Raw genomic sequence first — 20925 nt, 5'->3', positions numbered from 1 at the left:
TTATTTTTCTATTCATTTTATCTTCTAATCTATCCTGTAAATTAAAAAATAATAATAATCTTATCTTTTCGTACATCATTATTCCTAAAATACCCTCGATTCAATTCAAACTAAGAACCAATCAAGACTATAATAACATGAATGCAAGTTAAATGGGCAAGAAATTAAAAGAATGAAAATAATAAACAGCACTCTAATTCTTTTGGCAACTTCTATGGGCCATAATTGAATGCAGACATTTATCTTCTCTTCAGCTTTTGCTAAAGACATTTATCCTTTCTTCGGTCTGTCCAAAATCTTTTTTGATTTTAGTTACTTGTTTAATAGAGTTTGTTAAGTTAAATCCTTTTTTTTAGTGGGATCGATGTGTTCTTATTTATATGCCAATGCACATTTTTGAAAGAAAAGAAATGTATCTAACTAAAATGTCACCCTATCAAATAGCCAACGGAGTAAGCAATAGAATCACCATGGCATATGCATTCAAAGTGACATCTGAGGCACTAAGAAGGATCCCTCACGCTAAGACTCCGTATTGCTAGCAACAACTAAGGTGATTCAAGGGTGTGCTCAAATCCATACATTCAAAAGCAAATAATAAGACTTGCGCTGATGAAATAAAGACTAAAGGAACTTTGCAAAACAAAGATACAGAACAACCATTCTGTTAGATTATGATTAATCATATTTGACACTCTTGTAATTTTACTTTGTAATTTAAAAGCTCAATGGATCTAGATTAGGATAATGGTGCTAGCATAAATTTTTTACTTTGTAATTTTACTTTGCGCATAAGCATAAATTTTTTAATAAGATTGTTACATTGTTAGATGATATTATTAATTTACGCTTTATCATTAAGCCTCAACTGTGCACCAAGACCGACTTAACAAAGCAGAAGGCACAATGGAAGCAAAATTATTTCATCTTTTTATTAACAAGAATTATTTTGACAATACTCCAACATATTGGGCCATACTTGAAATATAAATTCACACATTTGTTTTTTTTCCAAAAGACGCGCGCACACACTCTCTCTGTGTCTCCCTGTATAAATGATTTCATCTTTTTGGCCACAACTGTGCACGAAGACTGATTTAATAAAACAGAAAGCATAGTGCCCGCTTTATTTCATCTTTTTATTAAAAATATTTCTTTTGACAACACTCCAACTTTATTGGGCCATACTTGAAATATAAATTCAGACATTTATCTTCCCTTTTGATTTTTTGCCAACACACACACGCTCTCTCTCTATGTATAAATTAAGCTACTTCCCAATTTAAACGAACCATAGAAATTTGATCAGGTGTAAGTACTGGTAATTTGGAATGTACATTTTTTTTTAACAGAGGGCCTCTCTCTCTCTCTCTCTCTCTCTCTCTCTCTCTCTCTATATGAATCATCTCTTGAGGCTCAGGTTAGCAGAGGGCTTCTCACTAGGACTAGCTAGATTAAAATTTGATATTTATATACAACAAGCTCTCTAACTCTTTTGGCTACACTCCACTGGGCCATAATTGATTTCAGACATTTATCTTCTCTTCAGCTTTTGCTAAAGACAGTTATCTTTTCTTCGGTTTGTCCAAGTCCAAACTCTATCTCTCTCTCCGATGGCTTCCTCTCTTCTTCTTCTTGTGTCAGTTTCATGGTTCTCTTCCTTCCTGGCTCTGCTAGTCTCACCCGCACAAGCAGCCACCTGCACCTCACAGGCATTCAATAACAACAAGCTCTACTCCAACTGCACCGACCTCCCCGTCCTCAGCTCCTACCTCCACTGGACCTACGATACCTCCAACTCCTCTCTGTCCATCGCCTTCGTCTCTATACCCCCCCAATCTGACGGCTGGGTAGCGTGGGGAATCAACCCCACCTCCACCAAGATGGCTGGGGCACAGATACTCTTGGCCTACAACACAGATAGTGGGATCCCAACCGTCAAAACCTTCAACATCAGCTCATACACCTCCGTGGTACCGGGAAAACTCTCGTTTGATATCTGGGACATCAGCTCCGAGTTCTCCGACGGAACGTTCAAGATCTTCGCCGCCGTTAAGGTTCCCAAAAACGAGAAGTCTGTGAACCAAGTCTGGCAGGTGGGCCCCAGGGTCAACCAAACCTCTGGTTTCCCCGACAAACATGACATCGTCGGCCCCAACCTGGAGTCCTTTCAGACCTTGGCCTTGGTAGCTGAGACCACTACGGGCACTAGCATTAATCCCTATAAACCTGGCTCTAGCATTAATAATCCCTATAATCCTGGCAACTGCGGTAGTCCAAATAAGGGCACTCCTTCCAATGGGAAGACGTGCACTCCCGCTAGTGGCCGTGGTGGTGGTGGCTTTTACCATGGTGGTGGTGGTGGTAGTGGTGGTGGTGGTGGTAGTGGTGGTAGTGGTGGTAGTGGTGGTGGTAGTAGTGCAGGAGGGGCTTTGAGGATTGGGAGTGGAGGAAACGTGGTTTTGTTCTCTGTTTTGCTTTCGGTTCTTGCAGCTTTCATTGCTTTCTAAATTTGGTATTTTGGATTTGGTCTTCCTTATTTTATATTTCTTCATAGTAATGTGATCGATGAGGTTTATTGTATAGGGATGGTAATTTTCTGATGCTAAGGGGTCGTGCGAAGAATAAAATTATGTTTGGGGATAGCTTTGGGGAAATTTTTTGGATATGAGGTTGGGGCTGGTTCGGGGAAATTATGATATAAAGTAATATGTATATTATTTATATTTCATGTATGTATATATTGCTATGTGTGTTCTAGTTGTGTAACATGAATATTATTAAATTTTAAATTCTGCATATTTCATTCAATAGTTTCTTCTTTTTTTTTTCTCTGGTATCAAAGGCATAAATAGAGTTTGTTACCAAGCTCCGATTCGCTTGGTCATCTTCTCATCCCTATTATATTATTGAAGATGAAACAATTAGCAAGTACAAAATCTTTTTTGATTTTGGTTACTTGTTTAATAGAGTTTGTTAAGTTAAATCCTTTTATTTAGTGGGAGTAAGCAGCAGAATCACCAATGACAATGAATCAATGAGAACAAGGAGTCTGAGTTAAAACGTAACAGATGATAGATGACTTGGCTCAAGAAATCAGATGGCCTACGATACATATATACCTGACTTTAACTAAACCTTTTGCATTCAGAACTAGTCATCCAATACTACTTTTTGCAGATGAGACACAAACATCCTAAATCAATTCAGAAACTGAAAACTCATTCAATCAAATTATCAAACACATGGCATATGCATTCCAAGTGACATCCTAGGCACTAAGAAGGATCCGTCAAGCTAGGACTCCGTATTGCTAGCTACAACTAAGGTGATTCAAGTGTGTGCTCAAATCCATACATTCAGAAGCAAATAATAAGATATGCTGATGAAATAAACTAAAGGAACTTCGCAAAACAAAGATACAGAACAACCATTCTGTTTGGTTATGATTAATCATATTTGACACTCTTATAATTTTACTTTGTAATTTAAAAGATCAATGGATCTAGATTAGGATAATGGTGCTAGCATATATTTCTGATTTTTTTTATTTATAAAAACGTTCTTATATTCTAACACTACCAATTAATTTTATATATATAGAATTTCATGCAAAGTTTTAAACCCATCATTTCTTCCTTGTGTCATGAAATTTCTTTATCTTAGAGCATTTCCAACTGATATGTCAAATTGCCGCACAACTTCATTGTGCAATAATAGAATATGATAATACTTTGTTTAATTCATTTCGTTCTCTCCAAATTCTCCCTCTGTCAGTATCTCTTCAGTCTCAGGTTTTTTTGGTCTTTATAAGTTCAGTCTCAGATTTGTAAGTATTCTCACTAGGACCGGATTAATATTTGGTAAGAGAATCAAAATTTGATGGTTGTTAGAGGGGCAAAACAGAGAAATGAAAAACTTATTTTAATTTTTTTTTAGTAAATACCATGACATTCGAGGGAGAGAGTGGGGTCAAATTATATTTAGTTTTCCAACTTTGATAATGACATCCAACTTTTAGTTTTCCACGCACACATAATTGACTTTGAACAAGCTCCTAGCTGCTGCTCGTATATATCGTCAATAAGCTTGAGTTATGGAGGACTCCAATCCGGACTCAACAGCCATAAGGTTAGCTTTTTTTCTCCCTTTAATTCCTGATTGAAAGGTTAGTTTCTTTCTCTAACTCTCAGAACTTTTTTTCTTTTCTCTTTAGGAAAACTTCTCTATTAATATATAGTAGACAAAGGAAACCATTAAGACATCTAATCGTGAACAATAAAATTAATAACCCCAATGGTTCAAGAAAACAAACTTACAACGATATTGAGTAGTCAAATTTTTGCATGTGTGATCTTTGAGGGAATAACGCGTGGATGCCATGTGGATATCCAAACATTATTATCGTACGGACGCCATATATTTTATGCTACCCCTCTATGCTTTCTTTTGTGTTTACGATCTGCACAGTAACTGCGGACATCCGGATGTGTGAGATATATATATATATATATATTACCACGACTTTAATCTCTTCACACATAGACAAGATTGATATTAATTTGATAATTCTCTAACTTCCACTCTTCTTCATATTTGGCTACTATTTGCGGGAGTACGTACTCAATATTATTTGGAGCTGTGGTTTAACGAGAGCGAGCTACTTGGGTTTTGTGAATAATTCGTACACTTCAGAGAGGATCTTGCGTCATAAATAAGCTTGAGACATGGTCAATCCGGTGGATGAAGTATCAATTGAGTTGAGGTTAATTTCTTTATGTACTCTAAGACCTTTTTCTTTTCTTTTTTTGAGAAGATTTTTATTTTTCATTAAGTAGATGTTTTATGAAACAATAGTTTAATGTCACGCATATATTTCTGATTTTTTTTATTTATAAAAACGTTCTTATGTTCTAACACTACCAATTAATTTTATATATATAGAATTTCATGCAAAGTTTTAAACCCATCATTTCTTCCTTGTGTCATGAAATTTTTTTATCTTAGAGCATTTCCAACTGATATGTCAAATTGCCACATGGACTTGAAATGGCAAAAATTGAAGGTTAAAGTTGCTCTAACTGAATAATTAAATCTTACATGAATTTGAAGATTGGAAGAGATATGTCAAAAATGACATATCCTTGGAGATTCTCTAGATGAGTCATTTCTGTTAAAAGATTATTCCTAAAGCACCCTAAGTGTGTTATTTCTTATTGTGTGATAAGTAATACCATACCTATATTTGTTTTGGACCTTGTAACACGCAATAATTTATTGTCATTTTGGAGTAGTTGTAACTTGTTTTGAGTTTTTTAAAGTGTTTTTCTTTGGCCTCGGCCCATTTCTATATGTTTTCCTTGTTTTGGCTTTGTACAAGCCACTAGGTTTCTTCTTATGTAATGATATTGTGACCCAAAAAACAAAGGCTAATTTTTTTGCAGTAACACCTTTGAATAATGACAATACCAAAAAAGCCTTATTTGCTTACTAAAAACATTTAAAAAGTGTCTTTTGACCTTTAGGCAATAGTTGTTATACGAGTATGTTCTAGGTCGGATATGAAGGATAAAATTAAATACAGGTATGCGTTTAGGGAGATTTATGGATATTATGTTGGGAATTATATTGATATATCGTATGTGCATGCATTCTTGTTATAAAAAGTAGATTGAAACCGCCCCACATTCGACAACAGGAAAGGATGAATGCAAATGAGCTTGAAACCGCCCCACATTCTGTTTTTAGGATAAAGCAGAATTATTTAATCTTTTCGGCCAAAGACAACACCACCACTCCAACTTTCATTGAGCCATAGAATATGAAATACTTTCTTTTAGTTTTTTAGACTTGTCTATTGTCACGCTTGAAAAACTCCATTTCGTTCTCTCCAAATTCTCCCTCTATCAGTATCTCTTCAGTCTCAGGTTAGTAAGGATTCTCACTAAAATTTGATGGTTGTTAGAGGGGCAAAACAGAGAAGAAGAAAAAAACTTATTTTAATTCTTTGGAAAGCGAGATACACGTGGAAACACTTGAGGGAGAATTATATCTAAATGTTAGTTTTCCCACAAACATATTTAACTCTAATTAGCTTTTAACATGCCATAAAACAATTGGGGACATCAATCATTGTTCAAAGTTCAGACCAGGGCAATCATAAAAAGTACAATCCATGAGTCAGGTCTGAACTATGCAAAAACGCAAAGAGTGACTAATTAATCAAGCAGAAAGCATATATAATTAATCAAGCAGAAAGACAATAATCCTTCTCTCGAATTTTATTTTTCTACTTCTAATCTATCATGTAACTTAAAAAATTTATAATAATCTTATCTTTTCATACATCATTATTCCTAAAATACCATTGATTCAATTTAAACTAAGAACCAATCAAGACTATAATAACATGAATGCAAGTTAAATGGGCAAGAAATTAAAAGAATGGAAATAATAAACAGCACTCTAATTCTTTTGGCAACACTCCAACTTCTATGGGCCATAATTGAATTCAGACATTTATCTTCTCTTTAGCTTTTGCTAAAGACATTTATCCTTTCTTCGGTCTGTCCAAATTCTCTCTCTCTCTCTCTCTCCCCAATGGCTTCCTCTCTTCTTCTTCTTGTGTCAGTTTCATGGTTCTCTTCCTTCCTGGCTCTGCTAGTCTCACCAGCACAAGCAGACACCTGCACCTCCCAGGTATTCAATAACAGCAATCTCTACTCCAGCTGCATCGACCTCCCCGTCCTCAGCTCCTACCTCCACTGGACCTACGATACCTCCAACTCCTCTCTGTCCATCGCCTTCGTCTCTACACCCCCCCAATCTGACGGCTGGGTAGCGTGGGGCATCAACCCCACCTCCACCAAGATGGCTGGGGCACAGATACTCTTGGCCTACAACACAGATAGTGGGATCCCAACCGTCAAAACCTTCAACATCAGCTCATACACCTCCTTGGTACCGGGAAAACTCTCGTTTGATATCTGGGACATCAGCTCCGAGTTCTCCAACGGAACGTTCAAGATCTTCGCCGCCGTTAAGGTTCCCAAAGACGAGAAGTCCGTGAACCAAGTCTGGCAGGTGGGTCCCGCGGTCAACCAAAACTCTGGTTTCCCCGACAAACATGACATCGTCGGCCCCAACCTGGAGTCCTTTCAGACCTTGTCCTTGGTAGCTAGGTCCACTACTACGGGCACTAGCATTAATCGCAATAAACCTAGCATTAGCTCTAATAATCCCGTTAATCGCCAGTGCAGTAATAAGGGCGCTCCCAATAAGGGCGCTCCTCCCTTTAAGACGACTAACAAATTTCCGTGCGCTAGTGGCATGGGTGGTGGTGGCTTTGGTGGTGGTAGTGGTGGTGGTAGTAGTGGTGGTGGTGGTGGTAGTGGTGGTGGTGTTGGTAGTGGTGGTGGTGGTGGTAGTGGTGGTGGTAGTAGTGCAGGAGGGGCTTTGAGGATTGGGAGTGCAGGAAACGTGGTTTTGTTCTCTGTTTTGCTTTCGGTTCTTGCAGCTTTCATTGCTTTCTAAATTTGGTATTTTGGATTTGGTCTTCCTTATTTTATTTTTCTTCATAGTAATGTGATGGATGAGGTTTATTGTATAGGGATGGTAATTTTCTGATGCTAATGGGTCGTGCGAAGAATAAAATTATGTTTGGGGATAGCTTTGGGGAATTTTTTTGGATATGAGGTTGGGGCTGGTTCGGGGAAATTATGATATAAAGTAATATGTATATTATTTATATTTCATGTATGTATATATTGCTATGTGTGTTCTAGTTGTGTAACATGAATATTATTAAATTTTAAATTCTGCATATTTCATTCAATAGTTTCTATTTTTTTTTTCTCTGGTATCAAAGGCATAAATAGAGTTTGTTACCAAGCTCCGATTCGCTTGGATGTGTTCTTATTTTTATATGCCGATGGCACATTTTTGGAAAAAAAGAAGAAGAAGAAATCTAACTAAAGATGACTTGGCTCAAGAAATCAGATGGCCTATGATACATAGACTGTACCAAAGGATTACTCAATAACAATCAGCCAAACAAACTGCACACATACCTGACCTTGACTAAACTTAGTGTAGATGAATAATATCCAGAACTAGTCATCCAATACTACTTTTTGCAGACGAGACTCAAACATCCTAAATCAATTCAAAAACTGAAAACTCATTCAATCAAATTATCAAACACATGATATATGCATTCAAGGTGACATCCTAAGCACTCAGAAGGATCCGTCAAGCTAGGACTCTGCATTGCTTGCTCAAATCCATACGTTCAGAAGCAAATAATAAGACATGCTGATGAAATAAACTAAAGGAACTTTGCAAAACAAAGATACAGAACAACCATTCTGTTAGGTTATGATTAATCATATTTGACACTCTCGTAATTTTACTTTGTAATTTAAAAGCTCAATGGATCTAGATTAGGATAATGGTGCTAGCATAAATTTTTTACTTTGTATACTTTGTGCATAAGCATAAGTTTTTTTGAAAAAGATTGTTACATTGTTAGATGATATTATTAATTTACGCTTTATAATTAATATAGATGAATGACATATTGATATGTGCATGCATACATATTATAAGTAGTAGATTGAAACCACCCTACATGAAAACATATTATAAGACGTCGCTTCCTATACGCTTATAATTTTAAGATAGAGTTGCTCAACTTTTTTTTTTGGTAAGAGAGATCTGCTCAACTTTATAAAGCAGAATTATTTCATCTTTTTTGCCAAAGACAAGAACATGAAATACTTTCTTTTAAGTTTCTAGACTTGTCTATTGTCACGCTTGAAAAACTTCATTTCCTTCTGTCCAAATTCTCCCTCTATCAGCATCTCTTCAGTCTCAGGTTAGTAAGGATTCTCACTATAATGTGATCATGTGATGGTTGTTAGAGGGGCAAAACAGAGAAGAAAAAACTTATTTTAATTATTTGGAAAGAGAGATACACGTGGAAACATTTGCGGGAAAGAGGTCAGTTTTTGGAGACATTAATCAATGTTCAAACCAGGACAATGATGAAGCCTCTATCACGAAGGCTCAACTGTGCACGAACGAAGACAGACTTAATAAAGCAGAAAGCATAGTGGAAACAAAATTATTTCATCTTTTTAGTAACAATAATTCTTTTGACAACACTCCTACCTTATTGGGCCATACAACAATAATTCAGGATTTATCTTCCCTTTTGTTTTTTGTTTTTTGTTTTTTTTTGTTTTTCCAAAAGACGCACTCTCTCTCTCTCTCTCTCTCTCTCTCTCTCTCTCTTTGCCAGTATAAATTTGATCAGGTGTAAGTAGTGGTAATCTGGAATGTACTTTTTTTAAACACTCTCTCCATCTTATATGAATCATCTCTTGAGTCTCAGGTTAGAAGGGGGCTTCCCGCTAGGACTAGCTAGACTAAAATTTGATAATTATATACAACTTTTGGGGTACTGGCTTCTAACATGCTTCTTGCTGCTGCTCATTGTTCATAGGACATCCAATCAATTAATAAGCTTGAGTTATGGCGAACTCCAATCATCGTAACTCAACAGCCATAAGGTTAGCCATTTTTTCTCCCCTTTGATTCCTGATTGAAAGGTCAGAGTTTCTTTCTCTAACTCTCAGAACACTTTTTCCGTTTTTTCTTTTTAGGGAAATATATAGTAGACAAAAAGATGTTGTTGCATGTATTAGTAATCACCACTTTAACCTGATATCTACTCTCATCTTCATTCTCAAAACTTGAAACATTTTTATATTTATAACTCTTTTATTTTTTTTAAAATTAAATAATTAAATTATAGAGAGTGAAAAAAACTTAGACAAAGAAAATAGACTAACAATCCTTTTGGGGTTTTTCACAAAACCCCATGAGATTTCAGAAATTACACGAACATCCCCTAAAATTTTAAATTGTTTTCACACAACCCGTTTCCTTTGATTATTTGTCCAAAATTGAAGATTTTATATAAAAAAAAATTTGGGAGTTTCACTAAAACACCCACAATGGGGGCTGAAATTATAGAAAAACCCAACACCCAAAACACTTTATAAACACACCCAAAACCCATCATTACATACACTCGAAACCCATTTATAAACACACCCAAAAAATATACAATTGTTGATTTTGGGGTTGATTTTGGGTGTGTTTCTATTTTTAAATAGTGTTTGGGGTTTTTTATGAATACATGTCTAGGATTGAGTTTATTTATAAATTTGTAAAAAAATTTCTCCAAAGGATAAAGTTGGCCTTTGCAGTCATATTGCACAAAATTGCGGTTGATTTGCATAATTGTTTTTAAATGAAATCATTAGTTTTTGGATGAATAATCAAGAAAAGGGGATTTTATAAAAACAATTTGAAACCTCAGTTGGTGTTCATGTCGTTTTTGAAACCTCAAGGGATTTTGTGAGAACACCGAAAACCTCATGAGGGTGTTAGTGTAAATAATTCAATAAAAAAAGGGTCTCAAATTCCCAGCCACTAACAGGGGATCTTGTTTGGATGGCTGTGGCTTGGGGTAGTTCGAAGAAAGAGGGAATCGATGGGCAAGGAGCGGAATAGAGGGTGTTTGGCAGGGATTTGAAGATCGGGGGCTGGCAAAGGAGTGCCCGGAGTTTGAGATGGTTTTCTTTTCATCTATCATTTATTTTTTAGTTTTTAAAAAAGAGAGAATTACATATATGGTTATACATATTGACAGTGGTGGAATCAAAGGATTTTATGTATGAGGGGGTCTCCCACAAAAAAATTGCTCACAATACATGCCAAAGTAACCACGAGGACCAAGACATCATAAATATAATAATGATATCCTTAGAATATATATTTTGAGCACGATCGAAGATATAATGTCGCCTGTCAATTTGTGTAGATTACAAAAGGAAAAAGTTGTAAATATTTTTTGTGAGAATAAATCAAAATGTCACAAAACCAAACAAGCCATAGGTGGAGAGAAAAAAATTAAAAAATAATAGAAAATTTAACAAACCTTAATTAAGTGAGTACATAATAGAAACTTGATATTATATTATATGGAGAATTAACAAAAGTCATAAACATGATTGTAAAGGCAAGGAGGAAAGTATGTTGTGTCCATGAAAAAAAAGAAAGAGAGAAATAGGTGAAAAAGACTTACATTTTAAGGATTTGTGTTTAAAAAATATATATAATAATAATATTATTATTATGTAGGAAAATATGTGAGAATGCGAAGGTGAAAATGTCCCATATTGAAAAGTTGAGAAACCTAGTAAGGGCTTATAAAGAGTTCGTTATTCCCCCATTGCCAATTGGTTTTTGGGTGAAACATCAACTTCCTTCAAAATGTAGGTGTGAAAATGAGATTCTTGAAATATATTAAAAGTATCATAAAAATTTATTAATATACATATGCAATCCCCTTCCATTGAGATCCCTCAAATAATTTGCTCCCTTAGTGGCTATGTGTCCCTGCCTATCGAAGGTTTTGAGACTGGTGGTGATGTTATGCATTAAGTTCAAGTGGTAAGTAAAAATGCTCCCATATATTAGTGTTTAAAATGTGGTAAAAATATAATTTAAGATATTTAGAGCACAAGCAAGCAACAGCAAGGAAATATAAGAAGGAAAAGTTGCTAATTTGTGTCTCGTTTCTTACCTTTCAAACAAAATGTTATTGTTGTATCAAACAATAGGACTTGAATATATGCTTATTTGCGTGTCTTGTTTAGTATTGAAGATCGGAATGTAGAGGGGGAATCTGGTAATGAAGGTGGAGCAGCCAAAAAGGGAAGATCAAAATGGCCAGCAATATTATTCCTTCCAAAGTGGGAGACAGTATTTGCGGTATCATGTGCACTTGCTGTCTTCCTTGATCCTGTGTACCCTTACATTCCTGTCATGAAGGAGGGGGATGACATGTGCTACTATTGGGACGAAAGCTTGATGTGGGAATTTTTTGTTTTACGATCAGCCCTAGATCTCTTTTATGCAATGGACATTGTCATCTTCTGGTGTCAGCGGAATGGTAATAATGCTAAGGCATTTGGGGCCTCCTCAGAAAAAAGGGAAACAACAGTTAAGGGAACCATCCTTAAGCTGTTACCCTTTCTACCTCGTGCGTATGTTGCTCTTCCCTTTCCGCAGGTAAGAGAAGATGCTTTTCATGTGTGTGTGTGTGTATATACACATATATAAATCATTGTATAATTAATGTGTGCAGGTAATAATTATTGCTGGACGATATTCAAGCTTTAATAGTTTTTTTCTTCTAATGTTCTTCATTCCGGCCCAATATATACTACGGGTTTATCGCACGTACGGACTTCTCAAGCGGTGTCCTGACATGGAAACTGGAATAGGAAGATGGCTTAAAGCAATATTGGATTTTCTTCCCTTCGTGCTCGCTGCTCATGTGAGTGCCAATCTTATCTCTCACATATATATAAGACAAAAAAAAATGTCCTTCACAAATATTTTGTTAAGTACACGTCCACGTCCATTATCAATGTTTTGATGGATATATAACTTTTAATTTTTTCATGTTTTTTTTTCCCAGTTAGTACCCCTTTTTGGCTAGTCTATAAATTTATTACCAAAATTTAAGGGTGCATGCGGTCCAATTTGGTCCCATTTTCACCTAGAATCGAAACTGAACTATTCATCCAACGCTGTTCAATACGGTTCTTAGTAAAAACTGCAAAATATGGAACGTTCCAAACCAGACCTGTCTAAGACCGGTTTGATTTTCAGGTTCCACAGTTTGGGTTGGGCCCGATTTTATTAGATATAAATTTAGGTACTTATAATTGGGATGAATTATAGTAGTTTCCGTTTAAAGTATCAGCGTTGGTATATGAAGTTTGCAAATGTGTCCGAATTGAGTACTCTACTTTAAATTGTTGGTCGTTAATTCTCCTTCCTTCAGCTATTCGGAGCCTTGTGGTACAATCTTTCTCTTCAACGAGAGCTGGATTGTTGGACGCTTGCCTGCCGAGATAAAAGGGTGAGATGTGATATTTCTGAAACAGGTTATTATTTCTACTGTGGTACCGCCGTTGACATCGCCACGAATCTCAATACCACGCATATAATCGCATCATGCCCTTTAAATCCACCAGATCCAACCATCTTCGATTTTGGTATATTTCTCTACGGTATTCAGTCGAACATGACAAGGTCAACGGATCTTCCACCAAAGTTGTTTCAATGTTTTTGGTGGGGGTTACGAAATCTGAGGTTGGTATAAACCTAGATATCATGAAACTGCTTGGTGTTTAGTTTGGTGGTATTCATCTATGTAAGAATCGATGGGGATTTAAGTAACGCTTTCATTTTTGCAGTTCTATTGGTTCAAACCTCCCGACCAGTATCTATATGGTGGAAATCTGTTTTACGGTTTTGGTATCTATAAGTGGCATAGTCCTATTCTTAATATATCTCAATACGAGGGTACAGGTTCGTTCGTAATCATATGTTTAAAAATACATATGTGTGTGTGTGGTTTTGTCTTTTTGTAATGTTTCTATGGAAATAACTGCATGCAGATGTCACAACAAAGATCAGGTCAGCTTAAATTGATTCGAAAGAAGCAGATGATGGATCCAGATATAGACTTATGGTTGTCTAGAAATGACCTTTCTAATTCGAATTTGAGGATGGTCATCATGAAAAACGTACACCAAAAACTTGAAGAAAACAAAGAAGTTGATATGGAGAATATTCTCTCTGTTCTTCCCATTATACACCAAAGATTTATCATGTGCCTTCTAAGCTGGAATTTACTTAAAAGAGTAAGTACTTAATTATAAATTATGGATATATATTACAAGGATTTTAAGTCAAGAAAAAGTATGTACATGTTTATGGGATTTTTCATCACGTAAATCCGTATTCGTAGCTAGCTATAAATTTATATATGTTTTTCCTTGCTAGATTAATTTATTCTCTTTGTTTTTCTTTAATAATATTAATCTTCGTAGGTGCCAATGCTGGAAAATATGAATATACATGTGTTGAAAGAAATATGTGAGCATCTTAAGTTAGTGAAGTATAGTGAAGACAACTATATTGTTCGAGAGGGAGAACCACTTGATAAGATGCTCTTCATCACCCAAGGCACCGCATGGTCATACCCAACCAGTGCAACTGGTTCCTCAGCAATAAAGTGTCTTGTGAAAGGTGATTTCTATGGAGAAGAGCTTCTAAATTGGGCATCAAAATTGAACTCTTTTTCTGAATTTCCCACCTCAACCAGAAATGTCAAGGCTCATACGAAAGTTGAAGCATTTGCCATCAAAGCCAACAGCTTGAACATTGTTGTCTCCAAATTTTGGTGGCATTTTAGCAAGAGGCTTGATCACATAGAGGACTCTCAGTTGGAGAGGTGGCAAAGTTTGGCAGCTTCTTCCATACAAGCAAATTGGCGCCGCCGCATGCAAGGCCGAGCTATGGGCGTACCTGGAAAAAAATATTAGCCTAAAAAGTATCTTATGTTGTATCAACGTCAAAAACACAAATGATCTCATGCCATGAATTTCATTATGACCAGTCACAGAAAGTAAGTTCATGGATGATCGATATAAGAACATATATTCTACTTTTAATTTTGCTTTTGGTATGTGATTTTACTTGCATTTCTTCGGAAATCATTTGCTTCAAAAAGTTAAATATGTTGTGTGGGCTTGTGAGCGTGGATAAATTTTTTATGGCCAAGTTCGGAATATAATGTCGGTGCAATTTCTTTCCTTGAAATGAATGGGATGAGCTAAGAGCACATGGGCTCCAACTCAGAAAAGGGTGGTGTACAGATGAATGCAACAAATTAATGGGAAAAGCCATGGAGGCCTCTCTTGTAACCAGTACACTACCCGTACTACATCGTCCGTACAAAGAGCAACATCCTATCCGAGCATCTCCAAGATTAGTAGCAAATTAAATTCCTTATATTGAAGTTTGTTGACATATGTGGCAATTTGAAAAGACTTATTTGCTACTTGAATAATTTTTGCTCCAATAGACTCTTCTATTCAATAATGCAATATCATGAAAAGGAATGAAAAATATGAAAACATGTGAAAAATATTTATGTATTTATTATATGAAAAGAAAAAAAATGCATATTTTTAACATTTTCAAGGTAGGTTTTGTTTTTTTGAAGTAAAATTAAATATTTGAAGAGCCAAAGTCAACTTTACAAGTTTTGAAGATAGAGAAAAAGGTTGAGGCTTTGATGACTAAGGTTGAAGAGGTTGTTGGAGAGAGTCTTTTTTTATGTGGCTCACCTATTTTAGAATTCAAAGATGTTGAAAAGGCTGTTAGAGATACTCTAAAGCAGAAAAAGTTGCGCAACTTTAATAAAGCGGAAAACATAGTAATAAAAAACATTAGAGCATCTCCAATTGTCTCTTCAATTACTTTGGGATGCTCAAATAGGTGAGCCAAATCATAAAAAAAAATCTCTTCAACAACCTTGTAAAACTTAGTCATCAAAGCTGCAACATTTTTCTTTCTCTTCAAGATTGGTACGTTGACTTTGGCTCTTCAAATCATTTAATTTTACTGTGAAAAAATAAAATCTACCTTGAAAATGTTTAAAACATGCATTTTTGCTTTTCAGATAATAAATATATAGACATTTTTCACATGTTTTCATTATTTTTCATGATATTGCATTAATTGAATTGAAGAGTCTGTTGGAGCAAATATTATTCAAGTAGCAAATAAACATTTTCAAATTGCAACACAGGTCAACAAACTTTAATTTGAAGAGTTTAATTTACTACTACTCTTGGAGATCCTCTTATAACTTCATGTTTTTGCTAAAGAGTATATATTCTTAGCTTGGGGAACACTCAAACGATATAGAACATATCACTAAATACTCTCTTTAATTTTCTACTTTTTTTGACCACCAATCAGACCCTTGTCAATTATCACATGCATAGATTTAGATTCGGATTCCATTTCTGTTCTCATCCTTATGTGCTAATTATTCCTCTCTCTCTCTCTCTCCCCACCATGTATCTGTATAAATTAAGCTATACTTGTGAACATTGATCAGGTATATCACTATATTGCCAGTACAGGTGTAAGTTTCAATGCCCGTTTAAATTATCTCTATTTAATTCTCTCCATCTTAAACACACAAATATATATTTTACTATTTGCAGGAGTCAATATTATTTTGTGGTGCTGGTATTTTAACAAGCTCATTGGGACTAAATGTCTACATTCTTCAAAAGTAAGATCAACCTCAATACTCATGGACAACATGAACCTGCAAACCTACTCGTTATGGTTATGGAACAGACATATATGCAGCTGGCAAAAAGAATATCGAAGAAGCTTCAATTCAAAAGCAAGATGCAAATGATAAATCCGGAGATAGATTTGTGGTTATCCAAAAACTCACTCCCCAAGGATATGAAATTAGTGGTGATGGAAAGCGTAGGACAAAGACTTGAAGAAAACAAAGATGTTGATGTGGATTGAAATTGGTACTTAGGTGGCGAGGAGTAAATTTAAATTATATTCAAACAAGACATAATAAACGTCACACACTTTAGACCTTGACAAAATACTCTTATGAATAATCAACTGCTAGTCATGAGAAACCATAACGAAGAACACACACACAGGGCATAACAATCTGTACCTGCAAGTCTAGAAGATTACTAGTAACAAACTATAGGCACTCAGAAGGACTCATCAATCCGACATCCATTATACTAGCAACAACTATGGTGAAAGTGTGTGAAAATATCATAATCAAATAAATAGCACACAGTAGATAATGATGACTAGTCAACCGCAAGAACACAAACCCAGAAATGCATGAATATCATGCGATGACTAGTCAACTATCAAGAACACATCATAATCAAATAAACAGCACACGACAAATAGTGATGACTAGTCAACCGCAAGAACACAAACCCAGAAATGTATGAACATTATGCGATGGCTAGTCAACTATCATGAACACAAACCCAGAAAATAATAAAGCTACAAACCAGACATTGTTCACCTAGAAACCCACCTCTGGGAAAAACTGGGGGTTATCAACTGACCAGGCAATCCACTAAGCAAAGAAGATTCTTACAAAGGAACACAAGCAAGCTCAAGAAATCCCAGATCTATTTAGGAAGATAAGTTATACCTCCCTTGTGCAATCTTCTTCTCAAACTTAGCAAAACCAACAGCTTAGCCTTTCATGGCAATGACAGCTATTTCTTAAGCTCTTTCATCCCACGACACTAGCTAGCTAGCTCTAACTTGAATAGAAACCAAAATTTGGATTCAAGGAGTGATGACCAGTTTCTTCAAGAAACCATACTCTTGAAGAAACCAATCTTGAATCTGACCTAGATATATCTATGAGAATGTGTTTGTTCTAGCTAGATGCAGATTTCATATTTCAAAAGCAGTTTTCGAAAATCAATTTAGAAAACTTATAGATGAAATGGTGGTTTTCTCTTGAGGAAGAAAAAGCAAAAGGATGGAAGAAACCTTTTCAAAACTTCCCCTCAAACGTGATGACTGCCAAATGAGGAATTCTTTGGCTTTTACCCAAAAATTCCTAGGTCAAAATAGACAATGGCAACTGAGAAATTCATAGTATAGGACAAAAAAGATGGATAGGATCCAGTTGGAAATCCTACTGATGCAAAAGTTGACTAGTCATACGAAGGAAGGACGACTAGTCATACGAAGGAAGGACGACTAGTCATACAAAGGAAGAACGACTAGTCATACAAAGGAAAGACGACTAGTCATACGAAGGAAAGACGACTAGTACGAGGAAAGGACGACTAGTCATACGAAGAAAGGCCGACTAGTCATACGAAGGAAGGACGACTAGTTATACGAAAGAAGAATGACTAGTCATAATCTTCAGAAATTTAGTGAATGCAATGCAGTGCTATGCAAAATTTACCTTTGTCAAACACATTGTTGTTCATCAGAATGTAGCCAGATAAGAACACCTAGAGGAGTAATTCTTAACCTAAACTTAGAGTTTGGGAAATTATAATGATTGTTCTATTACAAAATTGTCAAGGGAAGCAAAAAGAAAATTCAAAAATGCATACACTTACATGGATTGCCTGGTCAAAGTGAGGATCCCCAGTTTTTTTTCAGTGGTGGGTTTATGGGTGAACATTTCTAGTGTATTGTTATTGATTTTATGACTAGCCACACTGTATTTATTATCTTTTGTAACATCCCACATTGACCAACGGAGAGGGGGTGATGTGCCTTATATGTACATGCCCGTCTCCATCTTGTACGAGGCTTTTTGGGAGCTCATCTGGCTTCGGAGTCACAAAAACTCAAGTTAAGCAAGTTAGGGGCTAGAGCAATCCCATGATGGGTGACCCACTGGAAAGTTGCTTGTGAATTCCCAGAAACAAAACCATGAAGGCAGAGGAGGGCCCAAAGCGGACAATATTATGCTACGATAAAGCCGATCCCGGAATGTGACAATTTGATATCAAAGCCATTTTGCCGTGCGGTGAAAGTGTGCCGACAAAGACGTCGGGCCCCTAAGATGGGTGGATTGTAACATCCCACATCGACTAATGAAGAGGGGGTGATGTGCCTTATATGTACATGCCTGCTCTATCTAACACGATACCTTTTGGGAGCTTATTGGCTTTAGAGTCATGAGAACTCCGAAGTTAAGTGAGTTGGGGTTAGAGCAATTCTAGAATGGGTGACTCATTGAAAAGTTGCTCGTGAGTTCCCAGAAACAAAACTGTAAGGGTAGAGAGGGGGCCCAAAGCAGACAATATCGTGCTACGGTGAAGCCAATTCCGAGATGTGACATCTTTGTTATGCTATGATGAATGTCCACATACCTAAACCCTAAACCTTTGTTACTAACATAGGGAATGTCTAGATTGACGGGTTCTTATGAGTATCTAGGTTGTCAAATATAGTTCTCTTTTAGGCTTGCAGGTTCTAATATTTGATTTGTGGCGAGTCTGTCATGTGCTTGTTTGTTCATAGGTCTATGACTAGTAATTGACTAGTCATTTGTTACTATGAACAATTATGCATTGTTGTTATAGACCTATCCACTGGAATTTTAATTTACCCCCTTCTCCTAAATACCAATTTCACACTCTCCTGTGAAAATTAGCCAGCAATAATGCTACATTCTTTTCTTTCATACATCTTTAATTTATTTTTGCCTCCCCAATGATATATGGTCGAGTTTGATCTTGAACACCTAACGAGAAAATGTGAAAATGATACTTGGGTGACGAGGGGTAAATTTAATCACACAAACAAGACACAACAACACAACAATCTTCACACACTTTAAACCTTGACCAAATACACATATGACTAGTCAACTGCTAGTCATGAATAATCACAACCAAGAGAATACATAGAGCATGCCACAATGTACCTGCAACCCTAGAAGATTACTAGTGACAACATAGGCACTCTGAAGGACCCGTTAATCTAGGCATCCCCTGTACTAGCAACAACTATGGTGAAAGTGTGTGAAATCATCATTATCATGTAAACATCAAACAGCAGATGAAGATGACTAGTCAACCACCAAGAACACAAACCCATAAAAAGTACAGATATGCAAAACAGATTTTGTTCACCCAAAACCCACCATTAGGAAAAACTAGGAGTCATCAACTGATCAGCACTCCACTAAGTAGAAAAAGATTCTTACAAAGAAAACACAATCAAGCTCAAGAATCACCTAGGTCTATTTAGGAATATGAGCAATACCTCATTTGTGCAATCTTCTTCTCCAACTTAGCAAAACTTGAAGCTCAGTTCTTCATGGCAATGGCAGCTCCTTCTCCAGCTCGTTCATCCCATGACACTAGCTTGCAAGCTCCAACACAAACCGAAACCAATATTTGGATTCAAAGGAGAATGACAAATTTCTTCAAGAAACCATGTTCTTGAAGAAATCAGTCTTGAATCTGACCTAAATATAAATGAGGGAATGATTTACGAAGCTAGATACAGATTCGTTTCAAAGATGAGAGTGTTCTTTTTGTTGTCTCGATAGGGTAGAAAGGGCTTCTTGATAGTCTTCGGACATACCACATATGCCTCAATAAAGCCAAACATGCTATCTAAGTCCTTGCCTTCCAGATTTCCATGCTAGAAAGCAGTTTTTCAAAAAGAAATCAATTGGAAAAACTCATAAATGAAATGTTTGGTTCTCTTTTGAGGAAGAAGAAGAGAAAGATAGCAAGCCAATCTTTCCAAAACTTCCACATAAAAGAGACAGCAGCCAAATGAGCAAAATCGTAGCCTTTACAGACCAAAAAATTCCTTAGGTCAGAAACCCACATGGCAGCAGAGAGAGAGAAAGAAGAATAGGACAAAACAGTTTGTTATCCAGCTGGAAATCCTATAGAGCAAGGATGACTAGTCATCTGAGAAACGGATGACTAGTCATCATTTTATGAAGACTGTTTAATGTCATGATATGCAATGCACAATATCTTTGTCAACTTGCTTCATCCTCCATAGAGCAGAAGTTAGAGAAGAACACCAAGAAAGGTTTTCCTTAATCTAAACTTGAGCTTGATAAATAACAATACACATCCTATTACAAAATTGTCAAGGGAAGCCAAAAGAAAGTAACAAAAACCATACATTAACAAAATGTAGAAATTTGAGGCAGAAATATGGAGGAACAATAAAGAGACAATTCAAGCCGTAAGTTCTAAATGTGGTAATCAATTGATTAATTGATCTCTCATGAATGACTTTCTTGATGATCAAAGCACTATTTTACGCAATCAGATCATAGGGACGTGTAAGAGTGTGAAGTACAGATATTCTATCATTTTATTTTTTTTGGCTCTTGCATGTGATTTTGTTTATATTCCTTGGAAATGATTTGGTTCAAGTAAAGCATGTTGGTGTTGGCTTGCGCAC

At 36.1% G+C, this 20925-nt stretch overlaps 1 protein-coding gene and 2 pseudogenes across 1 annotated transcript; all 3 read left to right on the top strand.

The window, feature by feature from the left end:
* Positions 1 to 1376: 1376 nt before the first annotated feature.
* LOC148914545 (auxin-induced in root cultures protein 12 pseudogene) lies at positions 1377 to 2811 on the top strand (annotated as a pseudogene).
* A 3687-nt stretch (positions 2812 to 6498) lies between these two features.
* LOC103340718 (auxin-induced in root cultures protein 12 pseudogene) lies at positions 6499 to 7834 on the top strand (annotated as a pseudogene).
* A 1469-nt stretch (positions 7835 to 9303) lies between these two features.
* LOC103340676 (cyclic nucleotide-gated ion channel 1-like) lies at positions 9304 to 14617 on the top strand. The gene is made up of 8 exons (XM_016796425.2): positions 9304 to 9394; positions 9506 to 9572; positions 11730 to 12144; positions 12221 to 12412; positions 12926 to 13236; positions 13341 to 13455; positions 13545 to 13790; positions 13980 to 14617. Exons 2-8 carry the CDS (start codon positions 9535 to 9537, stop codon positions 14472 to 14474), a joined length of 1812 nt encoding a protein of 603 aa, XP_016651911.2. The 5' UTR covers positions 9304 to 9394; positions 9506 to 9534; the 3' UTR covers positions 14475 to 14617.
* Positions 14618 to 20925: the final 6308 nt, after the last annotated feature.

This window comes from Prunus mume, linkage group LG8, assembly GCF_029339155.1.
Source record: "Prunus mume cultivar Tortuosa linkage group LG8, ASM2933915v1, whole genome shotgun sequence".
Classification (NCBI taxonomy): Eukaryota; Viridiplantae; Streptophyta; class Magnoliopsida; order Rosales; family Rosaceae; genus Prunus; species Prunus mume.
The sequence above is the reverse complement of the archived record's forward strand: the minus strand, read 5'-3'. Positions and strand labels throughout refer to the sequence as shown.

Bases quoted from the DNA above. Each gene is read 5' to 3' on its own strand.
- LOC103340676 (XM_016796425.2), top strand. From the start codon at position 9,535: ATGGCGAACTCCAATCATCGTAACTCAACAGCCATAAG. The intron at 12,413-12,925 runs GTGAGTGCCAAT...TCCTTCCTTCAG, and splicing joins CCTTCGTGCTCGCTGCTCAT to CTATTCGGAGCCTTGTGGTA. The intron at 13,791-13,979 runs GTAAGTACTTAA...TAATCTTCGTAG, and splicing joins GCTGGAATTTACTTAAAAGA to GTGCCAATGCTGGAAAATAT.